The sequence below is a fragment of the Adiantum capillus-veneris genome, chromosome 22, assembly GCF_014529385.1.
Source record: "Adiantum capillus-veneris isolate H3 chromosome 22, ASM1452938v2, whole genome shotgun sequence".
Lineage (NCBI taxonomy): Eukaryota > Viridiplantae > Streptophyta > Polypodiopsida > Polypodiales > Pteridaceae > Adiantum > Adiantum capillus-veneris.
This window is the reverse complement of record NC_140952.1, coordinates 55,267,469-55,283,880: the sequence shown is the minus strand read 5'-3', so window position 1 is coordinate 55,283,880 and position 16,412 is coordinate 55,267,469. Positions and strand designations below refer to the sequence as shown.

Genomic DNA, 16,412 nt, shown 5'->3' with positions numbered 1-16,412 from the left:
GTCGATTCTACACGGTGAGAGGATCCCTTCGCGACAGAGTTGATCGAAAACGGTTGAATATCCTTCCCGCAGCGAGCAATAACAGAATTCTGATCTGTGTTGCGAGAATGGCTCTCTTGGAAACCCTAAGGCTCTGATACCATGTGTGGGGGAGCAGGAGAGAGAGCCCACTTGCTGTCCTATGCAATGAGAGTGAAGGAGAAGAGAAGAGAGGCGCTGAAGAAGCTCACGCAGAGAAAACGTGAGGGAGAGAGAGAGAGCTCGTAGAATTTTTGGGAAAAGCCACGCATTTTTATTTGGGCTTCACCTTTGAGTATATGAGTAAGTGACTAGGGGACCATTCACACTTGGGCCCCCTCACTTATAAGTCTTTTAACTTATAAGTTAATAAGTACAAGGCACTTAGGCCTTTATTCCCTAACAATCTAGAGCCCATAACCAAGTAGCATCTAAAGAAGGGCGTGACCAACTGGGAGTACACCCATCTACAAACTGAGCACGTAAAGCCTCTGATTGCCGGACATTCCCAGAATCGATGCAAGAGGGTCTCATTCGGGGGTTTACATATGATGCATGTGCCTTCACCTAAACCTCTCACTTAATTGGCTTTTTCCCCACTAGGCATGACTCCAAAAATCACCTTGCAGAAGAAAACTCTATCCCACTCATCACATTTGGCCTCCCAAATGTTTCCTACTACTTGGCTCCATTTGTGTGAAGTCCACTTTTTGGCCCAAATTCTGATGAGGTGTTCCACCCACTCTTCTGTACTACAAATCTTCTCGTACATAGCTTTAGTATTGGGTAATGAGCATGGATGACTACCAAAAGCTCTTTCTCATAAATCTGTGCAACCCGCTCAGGACATGAAAACATCCTGCTCTCTTAAGGTATAACATGGCCCTCCTACATCAAGACTGCTCCCAAACTGCAACCACAAGCATCACAATAAACCTCAAAGGGATTTTGCAAGTCTGGCAAAGCTAACACTGGACCCATTGTCAACTTTTCCTTGAGAGTCTAAAAGGATGCAATCTCTGACGGTCCCTGAAACCGGCCCGTAGGGCAGTAGACGTAGGCTTTCACCCGAAACTTTAGTTTAGACTTTAGGACACAAAGGAACTTCACGAATAAGCCTGTGACTGGAATTCAACACTTCAAGACATTTCACGACTTAGAGCGCTCCCAAGCAGACAGCAACAACATGTTGGCCCCAAAGACAGACGCCCCTTTCGGTAATTCTTTATTCTTAATAAACTTGAGAAAAATCTGCAAACTTCTACAAGCTGTCCCACTTTTATCGGGCTAAAACTCCTCTACTCTAACCCGATTTCGGCAACATAACCACACTAGAAGTCTCCACGGACAAAATCCCAAGTAAACATTGACTTTCCACGCACTTTAGAGCACTCTACAAAACCTGGCGAGAAATTACAGCTCGCTGAATTCTCTATTTTGCGCTCCGATTCACGTGCCGATCACTTCTATGGATAGCTCTCGAGCTCTTGCACCTGTAAGGTCACTTGCCCCTTGAATTAGACGAGATTCCTCGGGAAATCTCTCTAAATTGTCTTGTACAAGCACCCAATGCTTTCCCGAGGCTCCCCTGGCGAAACAAACGATCCGAACGCTTCCACCTAGCCCTCACCAAGCTCTCCAAACCTATCCATGGCTGTAATTGCAGGTTTTTGACCCAATTTCGCCAACGTAACGGCGCAAAAATCCTTGTAGGTCAAAAGTACACGTCAAGGACACTTTCCCTTGCAGTATGAAAGCTTTCTAGTGAGCTGCAAGTCAATTTCAGCATGCTGTAATTTTCTATTTTACCACTGTTAGGTGCCTACTACCTTGCACACGCATCCCAAGAGGCCTTTCTGAGGCTCCCCTAGCGATTCCCTGCAGTTTGGGTGTGAAACCCTAAACCTGCAGAAAAACACAGCAGGCAGTAATTCTTTGTTTTGGACCGTTTCGAGCAAAGCGAGCACGCCTACGCATGTCTCGGGTGCTCCCGCACGCAATGGGACAGTTCCCCTATAAATCGGAAAAGTTTTCACGCGAGAAAACTCCGTTTTCGCATTCCTTCGCAATGGAACTGTGCGTACCTAAAAGGGTTAGCAATTAGCTAATCCGGTTCCTGTACAGAAGGCTCTTGCCCTGGCAAACGTACATAAAACCCCCAGAATTGTACATGGTCATCTGAGAAGCCCAACTAGTGGGGCATTACCATATGCGCAAAGGAGAGAGAAAGAGATGCGCGAAAGCAAATCGTCGCGCTACATAGAGCAAGGGAGAAGGTAAGCTTTCCATTAAAGCTGTGAGCACCTACACCCACTACTCACACACATTGTAGCACACTTCTCAAGTCAAATCAGTCCCCCCACTTTGGAAATGGGCGCCCCCTCTTGCTGATGCTTCATGCAGATGCAGATGGAGCCGCCATGTGTCCAGTTTGCCTCTTTTGAGTTAATTTCCAAGTACCCACCAACTTATAAGTGTAGCAAGGGGCCTAAATGACTTTGAACTAAGCCTAGACATCCTTTAACTGCTCGGATTCCAGTGCCGATTGGCCCGACCAACTTGTGGTGACCTGCCCTTCCCGACTGTGGGTGAAACTCTCGGCCATCGGCCATTTCACACGGGCCATACAATGTCCGGCCATTTGCAACTTCAAAAAGAGGGTCCCAAAAATTAACCAAAAATCATCAGAGAGAAACCAACAACTCAAGTTAGCAATTGCCACGTCCTCGTGACATTACCACCCTCTTAAAATCTCAAACGTCCTCGATTGCGTGCCATATATACATGTCATAGATGATTTAGTGTGATAAGCACCCTATTATCATCGTATGTATCCGCAAGAAAGACTGTCAAAACATGTGTACAAATGACTTAATGAGACCTTCATACTTTTGTCAAACAATGTACATTGCTATTGCACTAAATCCATGAGTACATTTGATGTGCTAGTTCTATCATTACCCCTCCTTTGCAAACATTGGATTGGGGCATACGTAGGCTGTAACCCAAAGGCCTCAAGGTAAAGCTGCAATACATTTGGTGACTCTGACAGATCATGCTCTTCCATCCACTTTGCATCTATAGGTGGATAGTTCTTAAACTTCACCAAATAGCATCTTGCAACCAGTCCCTTAACTTTTACCTGTGCAAGCGGCTCTTGCCTCTGCAAACAAGCATAATTCCACAACACTGTAGCAAACTACCCACGACCAAGTAAGCTCAAATTTCAAGATGATTTACCAATGCGTCAAAGAATCCAAGCAATCGCCTCAAAGAATCGGCGAGCAGCATGCCACCTGGGAGACCCACATCACTCCGCAGGAGATCTAGTGGCCAGTCTACCATCGTGAGACCTCTCCCTATCTCATCTTGGTTCATACTTGCAAACCCTAAAAACGCAGCAGAAAATCAGCCCTAATTTGACCACTTTTTGGCAGGGTGAACGCTGATCGGTTATGTAGAAACATGCGGAATTTCTTGTCTGTCCTGTGAAGAGAAACCCTCTTCCTTGGTGTCATTTGTCCTGTCAGCCATAGTGTAATTCCAAGTTCTTGTGCTTTGTGTCTTTGCTCAAAAACCAACCAAGCCTCACTTCTTGAGGAAAAAGTGATTTTGTCCCGGCAACGGACCCATGAAACCGGCCGTAGGGCAGTAGATGTAGGCTTTCACACAAAACTTTACTTTAGACTTTAGGACACAAAGGAACTTCACGAATAAGCCTGTGACTGGAATTCAACACTTCAAGACATTTCACGACTTAGAGCGCTCCCAAGCAGACAGCAACACTCTGTTGGCCCCAAAGACTGGCACCCCTTTCGGTATTTCTTTATTCTTAATATACTTGAGAAAAACCTGTAAACTTCTACAAGTGTCCCACTTTTATCGGGCTGAAACTCTTCTACTCTAACCCGATTTCGACAACAATAACCACACTAAAAGTCTCCACGAACAAAATCCCAAGTAAACATTGACTTTCCACGCACTTTAGAGCACTTTACAAAACCTGGCGAGAAATTACAGCTCGCTGAATTCCCTGTTTTGCGCTCCGATTCGCGTGCCGATCACTTCTGTGGATAGCCCTCGAGCTCTTGCACCTGTAGGGTCACTTGCCCCTTGATTTAGCTGAAATTCCTCGCAGGAAATCTCTCTAAATTGTCATGTACAAGCACCCATGCTTTCATGAGGCTCCCCTGGCAAACACAAACGATCCGAACGCTTCACCTAACCCTCGCCAAGCTGTCCAAACCTGTCCATGGCTGTAATTGCATGTTTTTGACCCAATTTCGCCAACATAACAACGCAAAAATCCCTAAAGTTCCAAAGTACGCGTCAAGGACACTTTCCCTTGCGATATGGAAGCTTTCTAGTGAGCTGCAGGTCAATTTCAGCATGCTGTAATTTTCTGTTTTGCCACTTTTAGGTCCCTATTGCCTTGTACACGCATCCTAAGGCCTTTCTGAGGCTCCCCTAGCGATTCCCTGCAGTTCGGGTGCGAAACCCTAAACCTGCAGAAAAACACAACGGGCTGTAATTCTCTGTTTTGGACCGTTTCGAGCAGAGCAAACACGCCTACGTGTGTCTCAGGTGCGGCGCAATGGGACATTTCCCCTGTAAATCGGACAAGTTTTCACGCGAGAAAACTCTCCGTTTTTGCATTCCTTCGCGATGGAATTGTGCATACATGAAGGGGATTAGCAATTAGCTAATCCAGTTCCTGTACAGAAGGCTCTTGCCTTGGCAAACGCGCATAAAACCCCCAGAATTGTACATGGTCATCTGAGAAGCCCAACTAGTGGGGCATTACCATCTGTGCAAAGGGGAGAGAGAGATGCGCGAAAGCAAATCGCCGCGCTACATAGAGCAAGGGAGAAGCCAAGCTTTCCATTAAAGTTGTAAGGACCTGCATCCACTACTCACACACACTGTAGCACACTTCTCAAGTCAAATCAGCCCCCCACTCTAAAAATGGGCGCCCCCTCTTGCCGATGCTTCGGGCAGATGCATATGGAGCCGCCATGTGTCCAGTTTGCCTCTTTTGAGTTAATTTCCTAGTACCCACCAACTTTTAAGTATTGCGAGGGGCTTAAAAGACTTTGAACTGAGCCTAGACACCCTTTTACTGGTCGGATTCCAGTGCTGATTGGCCCGACCAACTTGTGGTGACCTGCCCTTCCCAACTGCGGGTGAAACTCTCGGCCATAGGCCATTTCACACTAGCCATACAATGTCAAGCCATTTGCAACTTCAAAAAGAGGGTCCCAAAAATTAAACAAAAATCATCGCAAAGAAACCAACAACTCAAGTTAGCAATTGCCACGTCCTCGTGACAGTTCCCAAGTAAAAGGAACCCCTTTCTGAGTCAACACATGCAAAAGAGAAGCTATCTCTACAAATTTTCGAATGAACCGCCGATAATATGAGTACAAAACCCAAAAAGCTTCGAACTTCATGAACATTCTTCAAATCGGGCCAATCACGAATGGTCTCAACTTTGGCCGGATCCATCTTTACACCTTCTGCTTAGACGATGTGTCCCAAAAAGTATATCTCTAGCAAGAAAAAATCGCTCTTTTTCGCATTTACTACCAATCTATGTTGCCGCAATGCCTGGAAAACCTGCAATAGATAGTGTATGTGCTCTGCCTCACTCTTGGAGAAGACGATAATGTCGTCAAAAAAAAGTGCCCACAAATGATCGATACTCTCTGAAAATCCTATCCATAATGCCGCTGAATGTAGCCGAAGCATACGTGAGACCAAAGGGCGTCACCGAATACTCGTACAAACCAAAAGTTGTCTTGAAAGCTGTCTTGTAGACGTCCCCCGGATCTGATGATAACCACTGTTCAATTCAATTCTGCTAAAGCAAGTAGAATCCTGAAGTGTGTCGAAAATATCATCAATCCTCCATTCATTATTTCTTCTATTTGAGCTCGGCTAACTCAATAAGGTGGCCGGTTCAGTGGTGTACTACCGGGAATCAAGTCAATCGTGTGATCTTCAGGACGTGAAGCAGGTAACTCGCTTGGTAAGCCTTCAGAGAAACAGTTAGCCTAAGCTTTCAAAAAATCTTGTCGTTCTTTTTCGAGGTTTGACATATTTGACCTTTGATTATCATTCAATTCTTTCAAGAAGATCAAGTAAACAAAAAGACTGGATTTCATTAATTTGGAAACGGTTGAAGCCGATACAAGTAGGACGGACTCGCCCTTTAGGTTTACATCAAGTACAATCTGTTTGCCCTTCTCATTCTTCAAGATGGCTTTCCTTCCCATATAATCGACCACGACGCTGTTCTTGTGGAACCAAGGGATTCCTAAGAGGACGTCACACCCTTCCAAAGGCATGATGTAAAAGTCCTCGTGCCCTAAATACCCCTGACAATGCAATCGAAGTTTGCCAATGACAGGTGTAATGGCAACATCTGTCTGGGTGCCGCTTCGGCCGCTGGCCCCATTTTCTTGGGCATAATTCCAAGTCGAGCCGCCAAATCGGTTGAAATGAAGTTGGCCTTGGCTCCTCCATCGAAGAAAGAAGGGCTGCTGTAACAAACTTGGACACCCCAAGTCAAGATTCCTCTGCCACACAGCAAAGATTCACTTTAAACAGATCACAGAAGACGACACGGCCCGGCGTAGTTCCGTGCCAAGAGGTATTGGCCCCAGAGACTGGCGCCCCTTTGGGTATTTCTTTTTATATTAATCTATGTGCAAAGTACAAGGGAGACCGTGTGAACTCACACTCAAACTCTGCGTTCAGATGCTCTGAGTAATGAGTTCACAAAAGACTAATTTATTCTTACAAGGGATGCCTCAAAAGCAAAGCCCCAAAAATCTTAAACTCAACAAGCATTATACCCAAAAGCTGGCCAACGTACTTTGTCGAAATCGTACGCATTGCCACGTCATCAGCACAACGCATTTTACGAAAATCTGTCAACGCAATTTGCGGGGGTCCATACAGTTTGCCACGTCAACCTGTCGGTGCGTTTTCCGGGTTGCTGCCACGTCAGTGTCACGTGACACATCTAACCCTATGTGTATGTGGACAAGCTACTTCATGACATGGGTTTAGTTCAATTCAGCTAGCCTAGCTTAGAAAGTGTTATGGAACTTTTGTGAGTGTTCGCACACCGTGCATGTCCAGGCACTTAGAGTAGATGCATGTCCTCTGGTTGTGACCATCAGATTTCCATCAGAACCCATCAAGAGCATTTTTACAGTGCATAGACCTATTTTTCCTATTTTAGCCAATTTTCACTTATTGTTTTTAAGTGACTTTTGTTGGGAACTAGGTAGGGCAAATTTACCAAGCAAGTATATAAGTAAAGCTAGCACTAGCACTTTCTGGCAAAAGAGGCAGCAGAAACCTTGTGTTCATTAGGCACCTTCTCAGCAAGACTCCCCCCGAGCGGAACTCCTAGCGTTTTTAGCCATAAGAACAGCTAGCGTTTTTCAGCCTTGCAGAGCCTCCAGCGTTTTTGCATTGCGGATCCTCTGGCGACAGCAGATAACAGATCAGCCCTAGTGTTAGCAGTTTGCATCAACAGATCAATAGCGTCTTTGCAGATCAACACAGAATTCAGCCTAGCGTTTTTGGATCAGCATGACCACCTAGCGTTTTGCAGATTCATCGCGACAGAACCTCAGTTAGCACCAGCGTTTTCAGTTTTCAGCATAGACACAGAATTCAGCCTAGCGTTTTTGGATCAGCATGGCCACCTAGCGTTTTGCAGATTCATCGCGACAGAACCTCAGTTAGCACCAGCGTTTTTAGTTTTCAGCAGATCTCACCTTCCCGTAGTAGATCCTCACCGCAAGGTCAGATCCAGCGTAGTTTGCAGATTCAGCCCGGGAAACGCAGATTTCAGCATCTGCCTTTTCAACGCATCGTCGTTGCATCGTCGTCATCGCCGTCGTCACCGACATAGAGTCAAAATTCAGCAGATAAAGATTTGCAGATTTCAGCCCTTAGCGTTTCCAGATTTCAGCCTGTCTCGTCGTTGTCCTCATCGTCGTCGACATCGTCAGCAAGTCCAAGCATAGTAGAGATTTGTGCAATCAATAATAGACCGCTCTCGCCATAGAGAGTGGGGCCTTCGGAGGAGGGTTTGACAACATTCTGGTGTCGTATTCTTCTCTCTCCATCTCTCAGTCTCATGCACCTTCATTCACAGTGTTCATCACTTTGTTTGTGTCCATTGCACTCTCTCACTAAAGGAACGGAAGGCTCTCCCTTCGGTAAGTAAAAGGAACCCTTGAGCACAATTCGGAACACTCATCTTGAGCAAAGTTCAACATTCAATTTCGCTGCACCTAACATTGGTATCAAAGCTTTGGCAGTGTTCTGTATCACTCAAGGAAAGAACCACAAGAACCACAGATTTTTTTTTGCTTGTTGCGGTCGCACGTAACCCAAGTCTACTTGGACGTGTCGATTCCTGATCGTGTTTTTGACGAGTGACAAGAACCCCAAGAAAGAAGGGCTTGTCCAGCCTCCCCTTGCTCTCTTCTCACTCATTGCGAGGGGACCGTGCACTTCGCGGCCGGCCAATCGACGTGAGGTGGGAAAAAGCAACCTTGGTGTGAGCACAAGGCCGCCAAGGGGTGCGCCCGCGGAAAAGAGGAGAGCTCGGGTAAAGAGAAAATCCTTCTCTGACACACATTGTAAGCTAAAGAAGAACCTCAAGAACCTCAAGAACTCAAGAACCTCAAGAACCAAGAACCAAAGACCCACAAGAACCCAAGTTCCTCGTGAACTTAAGAACCCAAGACTTCAATGGATGGTCATCACCCAAAGCGGAATGGATACTTCGCATGGAGGTGGTGAGCATGGGAGTGACGAAGAAGAGTTTTCCCTACCAAGAGGTTTTCCCGACCCTCCCCCTTCCCCATCTACGCCAAGGATTGCACTAACTCCTATGGAGACTTTTGACAAGATGATGATGGACAGGAAGTTAGAACGCAAAGCAAGAACAGTAGAAAGAATGGCAGCCATAGATCGTGAATATGAAGAAAGAATAGCAGCCATAGAGCGTGAGTGCGAACAAAGAGAAGCAGAATTCGACCGCGCGAACAAAGCAAGAAAAGCGATGAGCGACCAACACATGAAAGAGTTGTTGCGACTTTTTCCTAATGTGCAGGCACAGATTGAACAGAATCCAGAGAAGGAGACTCTCTCAGTCTCTTCTTTTCCAAAGCATGACACACAAGATTTGCATGATGATTTGGATGATAATGATAAGCATGATGAATTGCATGATAATGATTTGGATGATAATGACAAGCATTTGCATGATCAAGATGTGATTACTCACGAGCATGATGATTTGCATGATCAAGATGTGATTACTCCCAAGCATGATGATTTGCAGGAAAAAGATGTGATTGCTCACAAGGATGATGGTCTAGTTGATGCTTTTTCTAGCGAAGCTAACCTCGTTGCAGATTCAATCAATCACGAAGAACCGAACTTGGCTTTCGAGTCGAGGTCCACAGAACCCCCACAGGAAGATTCGATCGATCACGAAGAACCGATCTTGGCTCTCGAGTCGAGGTCCAAAGAACCCCCACAGGAAGTATTCTGTGTTCGAATGATTAGTCAGCACGCATTGTTCGAGTGTTTCATTCGTGACGCTTTCTTGTATTTTAGTCATCGTCCTTATGTGATCCCTTTTCACAGGCATGCCATATTGCACGATGAACACGATTCACTCATGAATGAGCACGGATGTATGCGGATTACTCATGAAAAGAAGAAATGTTTGCATTCAAGGAATTAACATTCCATGTCTCTTCCTTGGCATGACACAGTATCCGAAAGAGCACAAGAAGGATTGAGCATCAAGCATCAGCATTACCATTGTGTTTTGCCACAGTTGATTGATTTAGATCAGATAGTCAAGATTCGACCCCATTGTTTGTGTGTGTTTGATGAACGGTTTGGCACTCCGTCACTTTGTTCATGTGCATTGCATGCACAGTTTTTTCGAAGGAATAGTATTTTTCCAGTCACTTTACATGGAATGGGTATGTTCATGTTTTTGTGTTGGAAGTGGTTTCAGGAATTTTCATCCTCGGAGATTCTTGAAGAAGATAGACGCATGACTATCGACGAAGTTGAAGCATTGAAGGAGCCACAGATGACTTTGTGTCACTTTCGGCGTGGCCCAAAGAAGCAAGCGTTGCAGACCTTTATGAAGTTCAAGTATCACATGACCCATGCATCAAAGTGGGCCGGCGAAGAGTCCTTCCCGAGATTCCAGACGCTGTTGGCGATCTCCCTCAACACCATACAATTCGGTACCAGTACCTCACTTTGAAAAGGAGGGGATGTCACGTGACACATCTAAACCTATGTGTACGTGGACAAGCTACTTCATAACATGGGTTCAATTCAGTTCAGTTAGCCTAGCTTAGAAAGTGTTATGGAACTTTTGTGAGTCTGTTCGCAGACCGTGCATGTCCAGGCACTTAGAGTAGATGCATATCCTCTGGTTGCACACAGCATGACCATCAGATTTCCATCAGAACCCATCAGGAGCATTTTTACAGTGCATAGACCTATTTTAGCTAATTTTCACTATTATTTTTAAGTGACTTTTGTTGGGAACTAGGTAGGGCAAATTTACCAAGCAAGCATATAAGTAAAGCTAGCGCTAGCACTTTCTGGCAAAAGAGGCAGCAGGAACCTTGTGTTCATCAGGCACCTTCTCAGCCACCCCCCCCAAAGCGGAACTCCTAGCGCTTTTCAGCCTTGCAGAGCCTCCAACGTTTTTGCATTGCAGATCCTTTGGCGACAGCAGATAACAGATCAGCCCTAGCGTCAGCAGTTTGCGTCAGCAGATCAATAGCGTTTTTTCAAATCAACACAGAATTCAGCCTAGCGTTTTTGGATCAGCATGGCCACCTAGCATTTTGCAAATTCATCGCGACAAAACCTCAATTAGCACCAGTGTTTCACTTTTCAGCATAGACACATCGCAGTAAAAGCCCCGAACCTTGCAAATCTCACCTTCCCGCAGCAGATCCTCGCCCACACGGTCAAATCCAGTGTAGTTTGTAGATTCAGCTCGGGAAACACAGATTTCAGCATCTGCGTTTTCAGTGCGTCATCGTTGCATCGTCGTCACCGACATAGAGTCAGAATTCAGTAGATAAAGATTTGCAGATTTCAGCCCTTAGCGTTTTCAGATTTCAGCCCGGCTCGTCATCGTCGAGATCGTCGGCAAGTACAAGCATTGTAGAGATTTGTGCAATCAATAGTAGGCCGCTCTCTCCATAGAGAGTGGGGCCTTCGAAGGAGGGTTTGACAACATTCTGGTGTCATATTCTTCTCTCTCCATCTCTCAATCTCATGCACCTTCATTCACAGTGTTCATCACTTTGTTTGTGTCCATTGCACTCTCTCACTAAAGGAACGGAAGGCTCTCCCTTCCGTAAGTAAAAGGAACCCTTGAGCACAGTTCAGAGCACTCATCTTGAGCAAAGTTCAACATTCACTTCCGCTGCACCTAACACTCAGCAGGGGGTGTGTGTGTATCCGGGGCCTGCCACGTCATCAGTTTGTGACAGCTTCTTAGTCTCGCACTTTCCCCCATGCTCTGCAAAGTTCGGTACTCTCGTCAATCTGATCAGAATGAGTCCCCACACAGCCTGATACAAGTCCTGCTTTCGTCTTTTCTTTTTTTCCGCGTTCTTCGACTACTCTGGAACTCTCTGGCTTGTCTTCTGGTTGTCCTCTAGGTGCCTTGTGTGGGCACCAGGGCGACACATGCCCATGTTCTCCACATCCGAAACACTTCCCCTCTTTGTGATACTCAACTCACTCTTCTGCTGTCAACAGGGGACATGAGTCTTTGTTTTCCTCTTCTTTTGTTACCATTGTTTGAATTTTGTCTGGCCCTGGCTGTCAAGAGTTGATCAGTGGGATACGTAAGAGCACCCACATGCATTGCAAACCCTTGCTTAGCATGTCGCATGAGTTGTGGTATGGACTCGGACTTTTGCAATAAGCAGTAATCCCGTATCTCTTTAGATAGACCACACTAAAATCACTCGATTTGTTGCTTAGGTCATCTTTTTAAAAGAAGAGGCCGGTAGAAAAGTATCCTAAAATCTCTAGCAGTAGATATTTAAAGTATCTTCCTTGGTCATCCGAAGATGATTCCAGGCCGTGATCACATCACGTTCGTACGCCTGAGTGAGCCAAGAAGAAGTGAAAAGTCCCTTGAACTGTAGCCACTTAGTTGGTGCTTCCTTGCGTAACAGAGGGTGGACCACCATGTTTGTGCATTACCCTTCCGATAAGATAAGATGTTGCCCTCCTGACCTTGGAGTGCTCTGAATAGCATCCTCCAGAGTAAGCCATGTCAAATTGTTGGATGAAAGCGAGGGCCTTATGAGTATCTCGAAAGCCCAAAAAAGTGTCAAACTTTAGGGCTTGTCCACCCTCCTTGAAATCTTGGTCTTCTTGCCCTTATCTTCAAGAAAGTCATATTGGTTGGCTCTGTAAAAATGCTTCCTCTTAGAGTAAAACAATTGCTCATCGAAATCCAAACTCTAAGAAGAGGGTGAGTCCTCCTCCGAACTGTCTGAATACTTCCGAGATCTTCGGTGGGATCTGCTCTTCTTAGCCTTCTTCTGGTTCTTGCCGTGTCTTTGAGTCTTCGTTTCCTGCTCTTTCTGTCCTCATCACTAGAGTCAGAGGAACAACTATCATAACTATCAGAAAAGGATGAGGATGAGCTGGAAACACCCTCAAAGTGTACACGCTTCTTTGTCTTTCTTGCATTTGCAAAAGTAGACTTGTGACCCACGTAGCCAGGGTAGTCTCCTTCTCGACTGTGTCTCCTCGGCTGCTTCTTGGTCTTCAAGAGTCGGCTGAGTCGTCTCTCTACTGCTTCGTCAAATTCATCCTCCAAATACACCCGCAAAATAGGTGTTTTCTTCAAAGCTGGCTTCAGAGGTGAATTAATGATACGCCATCGAGAATGCATTTCGTCAATCGGGTGCTTGGTTAAAAATTTCGCATACTAAGGATCTTTTGGAAACTGGAGCATTTGTCGAGCACAGGCATCAACCTGCTGTTTACGTTGCATCTCCATTCGTTCATACTCCGTGGACGGAGGACGTCCGTATTCTTCTCTCAAGTCGACAAAAGGTGACCGTCGTCCATTTGAATCTTCCGTGTTTTCACCCGAACCTCCCTTGCAGGATTCGTCAATTAAATCCATGTATGTCGCGGTAGAAGGGATCGGATTCTCCGTAGAAGAAAAATCGATTGGACTCTAATACCACTGTAACAGACTTGGACACCCCAAGTCGAGAATATGGCACAATGTCACGTGTGCACTTCACTTGCACCACGTGGACACGCTTTTGCCATGGTTTAGCATCAGTCATAGCCTAGCTTAGGACTGAACCTGGCACTTTGTGAGCCTCTAGCAGGATGTGCATGTCCAGGCCGATCATAGTTGCATACCCTCTCTTGCACAAGAACAGTCATTTCATCATGCAGGTATTTTACCGCGTGAACCATCTCTTATAAGTCACTTTATTAAAAGTGGCTTTTGGAATTCTTTTTGTGAGTTTGTTGGAAAAGTAGGTAGGGCAAATTGCTAAAGATCTATAAAAGAAACCCATTGGGCACTCGGTAGAAGCAGAAGGAAGCAAGGACACAAGCCTCAAGGAGGCAAGCACCCAGCACCTCAGCAGGAGCCCTAGCGTTTTCTCAAGAAGAGAAGACCCAGATCAGCATAGCATTTTCAGATTTCAGTAGATAGCCCAACGTTTTCAATTTTCAGCCTTGACACCGTCGTCGTCAACACCATCGTCGTCGTCGAAGTCTCTATCTTGACGACGACACCATCGACATCGTCATCGCAGATCCCTATCTTGACGATGACACCTTCGCCATCGTCATCGCAGTCCCGGACTTGACAACGACACCATCGTCGTCGCCGTCACAGTCACCATCGTCGTCGTCATCGACATCATCGTCGTCGACATAGACCAACAGTACCAGTCATCAACATTGTCTTCGACATAGACCCCGTCATCGACATCACCGTCTTCGACACAGAATCGTCGTCGACTTCACCGTCATCGACACAGTATCGTCATGGACTTTATCGTCGTCGACAAAGACCCTTAGTACCTCGTCGTCGACTTCATCGTCTTCAACATAGACCTCGTCGTCGACCTCCCCGTCTTTGACATAGAACCTCAAGACCTCACTACCCCTTCAGTACCTCAGTACCCAGTACCCAGCATCAGTAGCACCAGTACCCATGAGCATCAGCATCTCAGCATTTAGTCATTGTATCAGCATTGTGCAAGAATAAAGAAAGTACTTGCTCTGGCAACAGAGCAAGGGGACCCTTGAGGGTTGGGACCCGACATCCCTGTGTCGTCTCTTTTCTCTCTCGTCGTCTCTCTTTCTTTCAATTCAGTTCGCTTCTTTCAAGTGACGTAAAGTGTCCCTTGTATTTGTGTGCGGAGTACTAGATCCGAGCAAAATCCTTATTCTCTTCCACTGCACCTAACACACGACACACGTGAGAGAAACTAAAAACCACTTAATCAACTTAATCACAACTTAGAGGGAGACGACACGACCCAGCGTAGTTCCGTGCCCAAAGGTATTGGCACCAAAGTCTGGAGCCCCTTTCAATATTTCTTTTTATATTAACTCATAGCAAAGTACAATGTCCAAGGGTCCTCTCTGCTCAGTGCTCCCAAGCCAATTTGAGGGAGAGAGGCCCTGGCAATTCATTTGAAGGCCTCAGGCCCAAAACCAGTACATGAAAAGCTTCAAGTTCCAAAAGCACTAAACCCAAAAGCTCTTGTGCAGCCTACTGTAATGAACGCCACAAATCGCGGAAGTTCTGTACGCTGTCAATCAGCGTAATTTGTGGGATACCATACAATCTGTCACGTCAGCAACTCGACGCACTTTGGATTCTTGCTTTTATATTAATTCCTTTATGTCCCCTGGGCCCCATCGGACGGGACCCCATAAGTTGGAACAACTTATAACATTTTATTTGTCACTTTCCACTTGTGTCCATCTGGATGGTCATGCCAATCATCACTTTGTGATGAGATCAATATAGAAGATACACTATTGAGCTATCTTTCCCACCAGAGTACTGCCTTCAATATGAGTTACAAGTATGCAAGAGCTTATAGACCATGCATCAGTTGCCTATGAGCTAACTAACAGGCACTTCGTTTGAGAATACTGTTTGGGTTTAAACTTGTCTGCCTTTGTTCAAACTTGGTTGAACCTTGTTTGACTACTGCTTAAACTTGTTAGATTTGATTGAAAGTGCTTGAACTTGTTTGACTTGCTTCAACTGGAATCTTTAAGACCAGCATTGAGTAAAAGGACCTGCTTTGAGTGGTTCTAGACCCAATATAACAGTTGGACCGAGTCCAGGGCCCATTGTAACAGTTATTTTGTACAGTGGTTACTTAGACCCAGCTTAACGGTTGGACACACGTCCATGTCCCGTTCTAAAGGTTCTCACTGACCGGATGGACACGTGCCGAGGACCCATTCTACACAAGTGTATGTGGCACTTTATGTATTCAAGTTTGTGTGAATGCGTCTGTGACTGGTCTTGCATTTCTGAAGCACTAATTTTAATAATTTTTAAAGGATGAGATGACTAGATAGAGTAGGATCTTTGTGGAACTGGATTTTGTGTGGATGCATGCACATTCACTCTGGTGCACCGAAAGACAAGCTCCATACTTTGTTACTCGCCTGTAGGTGAGCAAGCACTAAGCAATGCACAACCTTCATATATGCGGCTGCCTTCCTCGTAAAAGTGGCTTCAGTATTTCAGACGATTCAAGAGAACATATCACCATCAGCATTTCAAATGTTTCAGAAGATATCAGCATAGTCAACATAGCTGGCAGATTCTCTCTCTCTCTCTCTCTCTCTCTCTCTCTCTCTCTCACAGAGACCTCTCTCTCTCTCAGAGAGTGAGAGAGACGGAGAGAGTCAGACGTAGCACAAGAATAAACCTGAGTTGTCGGTCGTATTTGTTGCTGTTTCGAACAGCCATCTCACGACCCAGACCGCGATACAGATGAAGCTCGGGACGCTTTGTTTTTCCGCGATGTTTAACAAGTTAAAAAATTACGACAATAAAATTTAAAAAGCGCCTGATTGTCACATTTTAACTCACGCGACCCGCCTCCGCCCTTACCAATGGGCCCAATCTATTGGCTAAAGGCATATGAGGCTATTCAAAGTGGTTGGGTGGGGTGATGCAAACTACTGGTGGGACTTGCTGCTGGTATTGGGCAACCAAAAAAACAATGATTGTCATTGCAAGCTTAGCGAGAGAAAGTTCGTGAGGAGTAGTAGTTGTAGGAACC

General features: G+C 45.7%; 1 protein-coding gene across 6 annotated transcripts in view; it reads right to left on the bottom strand.

Annotated features, from left to right (window-relative positions):
* Positions 1 to 16,213, bottom strand: part of LOC147429388 (NEDD8-activating enzyme E1 regulatory subunit AXR1-like) — a 139,513-nt gene extending 123,300 nt beyond the window's left edge. For 5 of the 6 annotated variants that reach the window (XM_086495608.1, XM_086495609.1, XM_086495606.1 and 2 more), the window contains exon 1: positions 16,056 to 16,213. In XM_086495608.1, the coding sequence (XP_086351734.1) occupies positions 16,056 to 16,096 (41 nt within the window). In that variant the 5' untranslated portion in view covers positions 16,097 to 16,213. The remainder of the gene's footprint in view (positions 1 to 16,055) is intronic. The other variant, XM_086495611.1, reaches the window with a different exon arrangement.
* Positions 16,214 to 16,412: the final 199 nt, after the last annotated feature.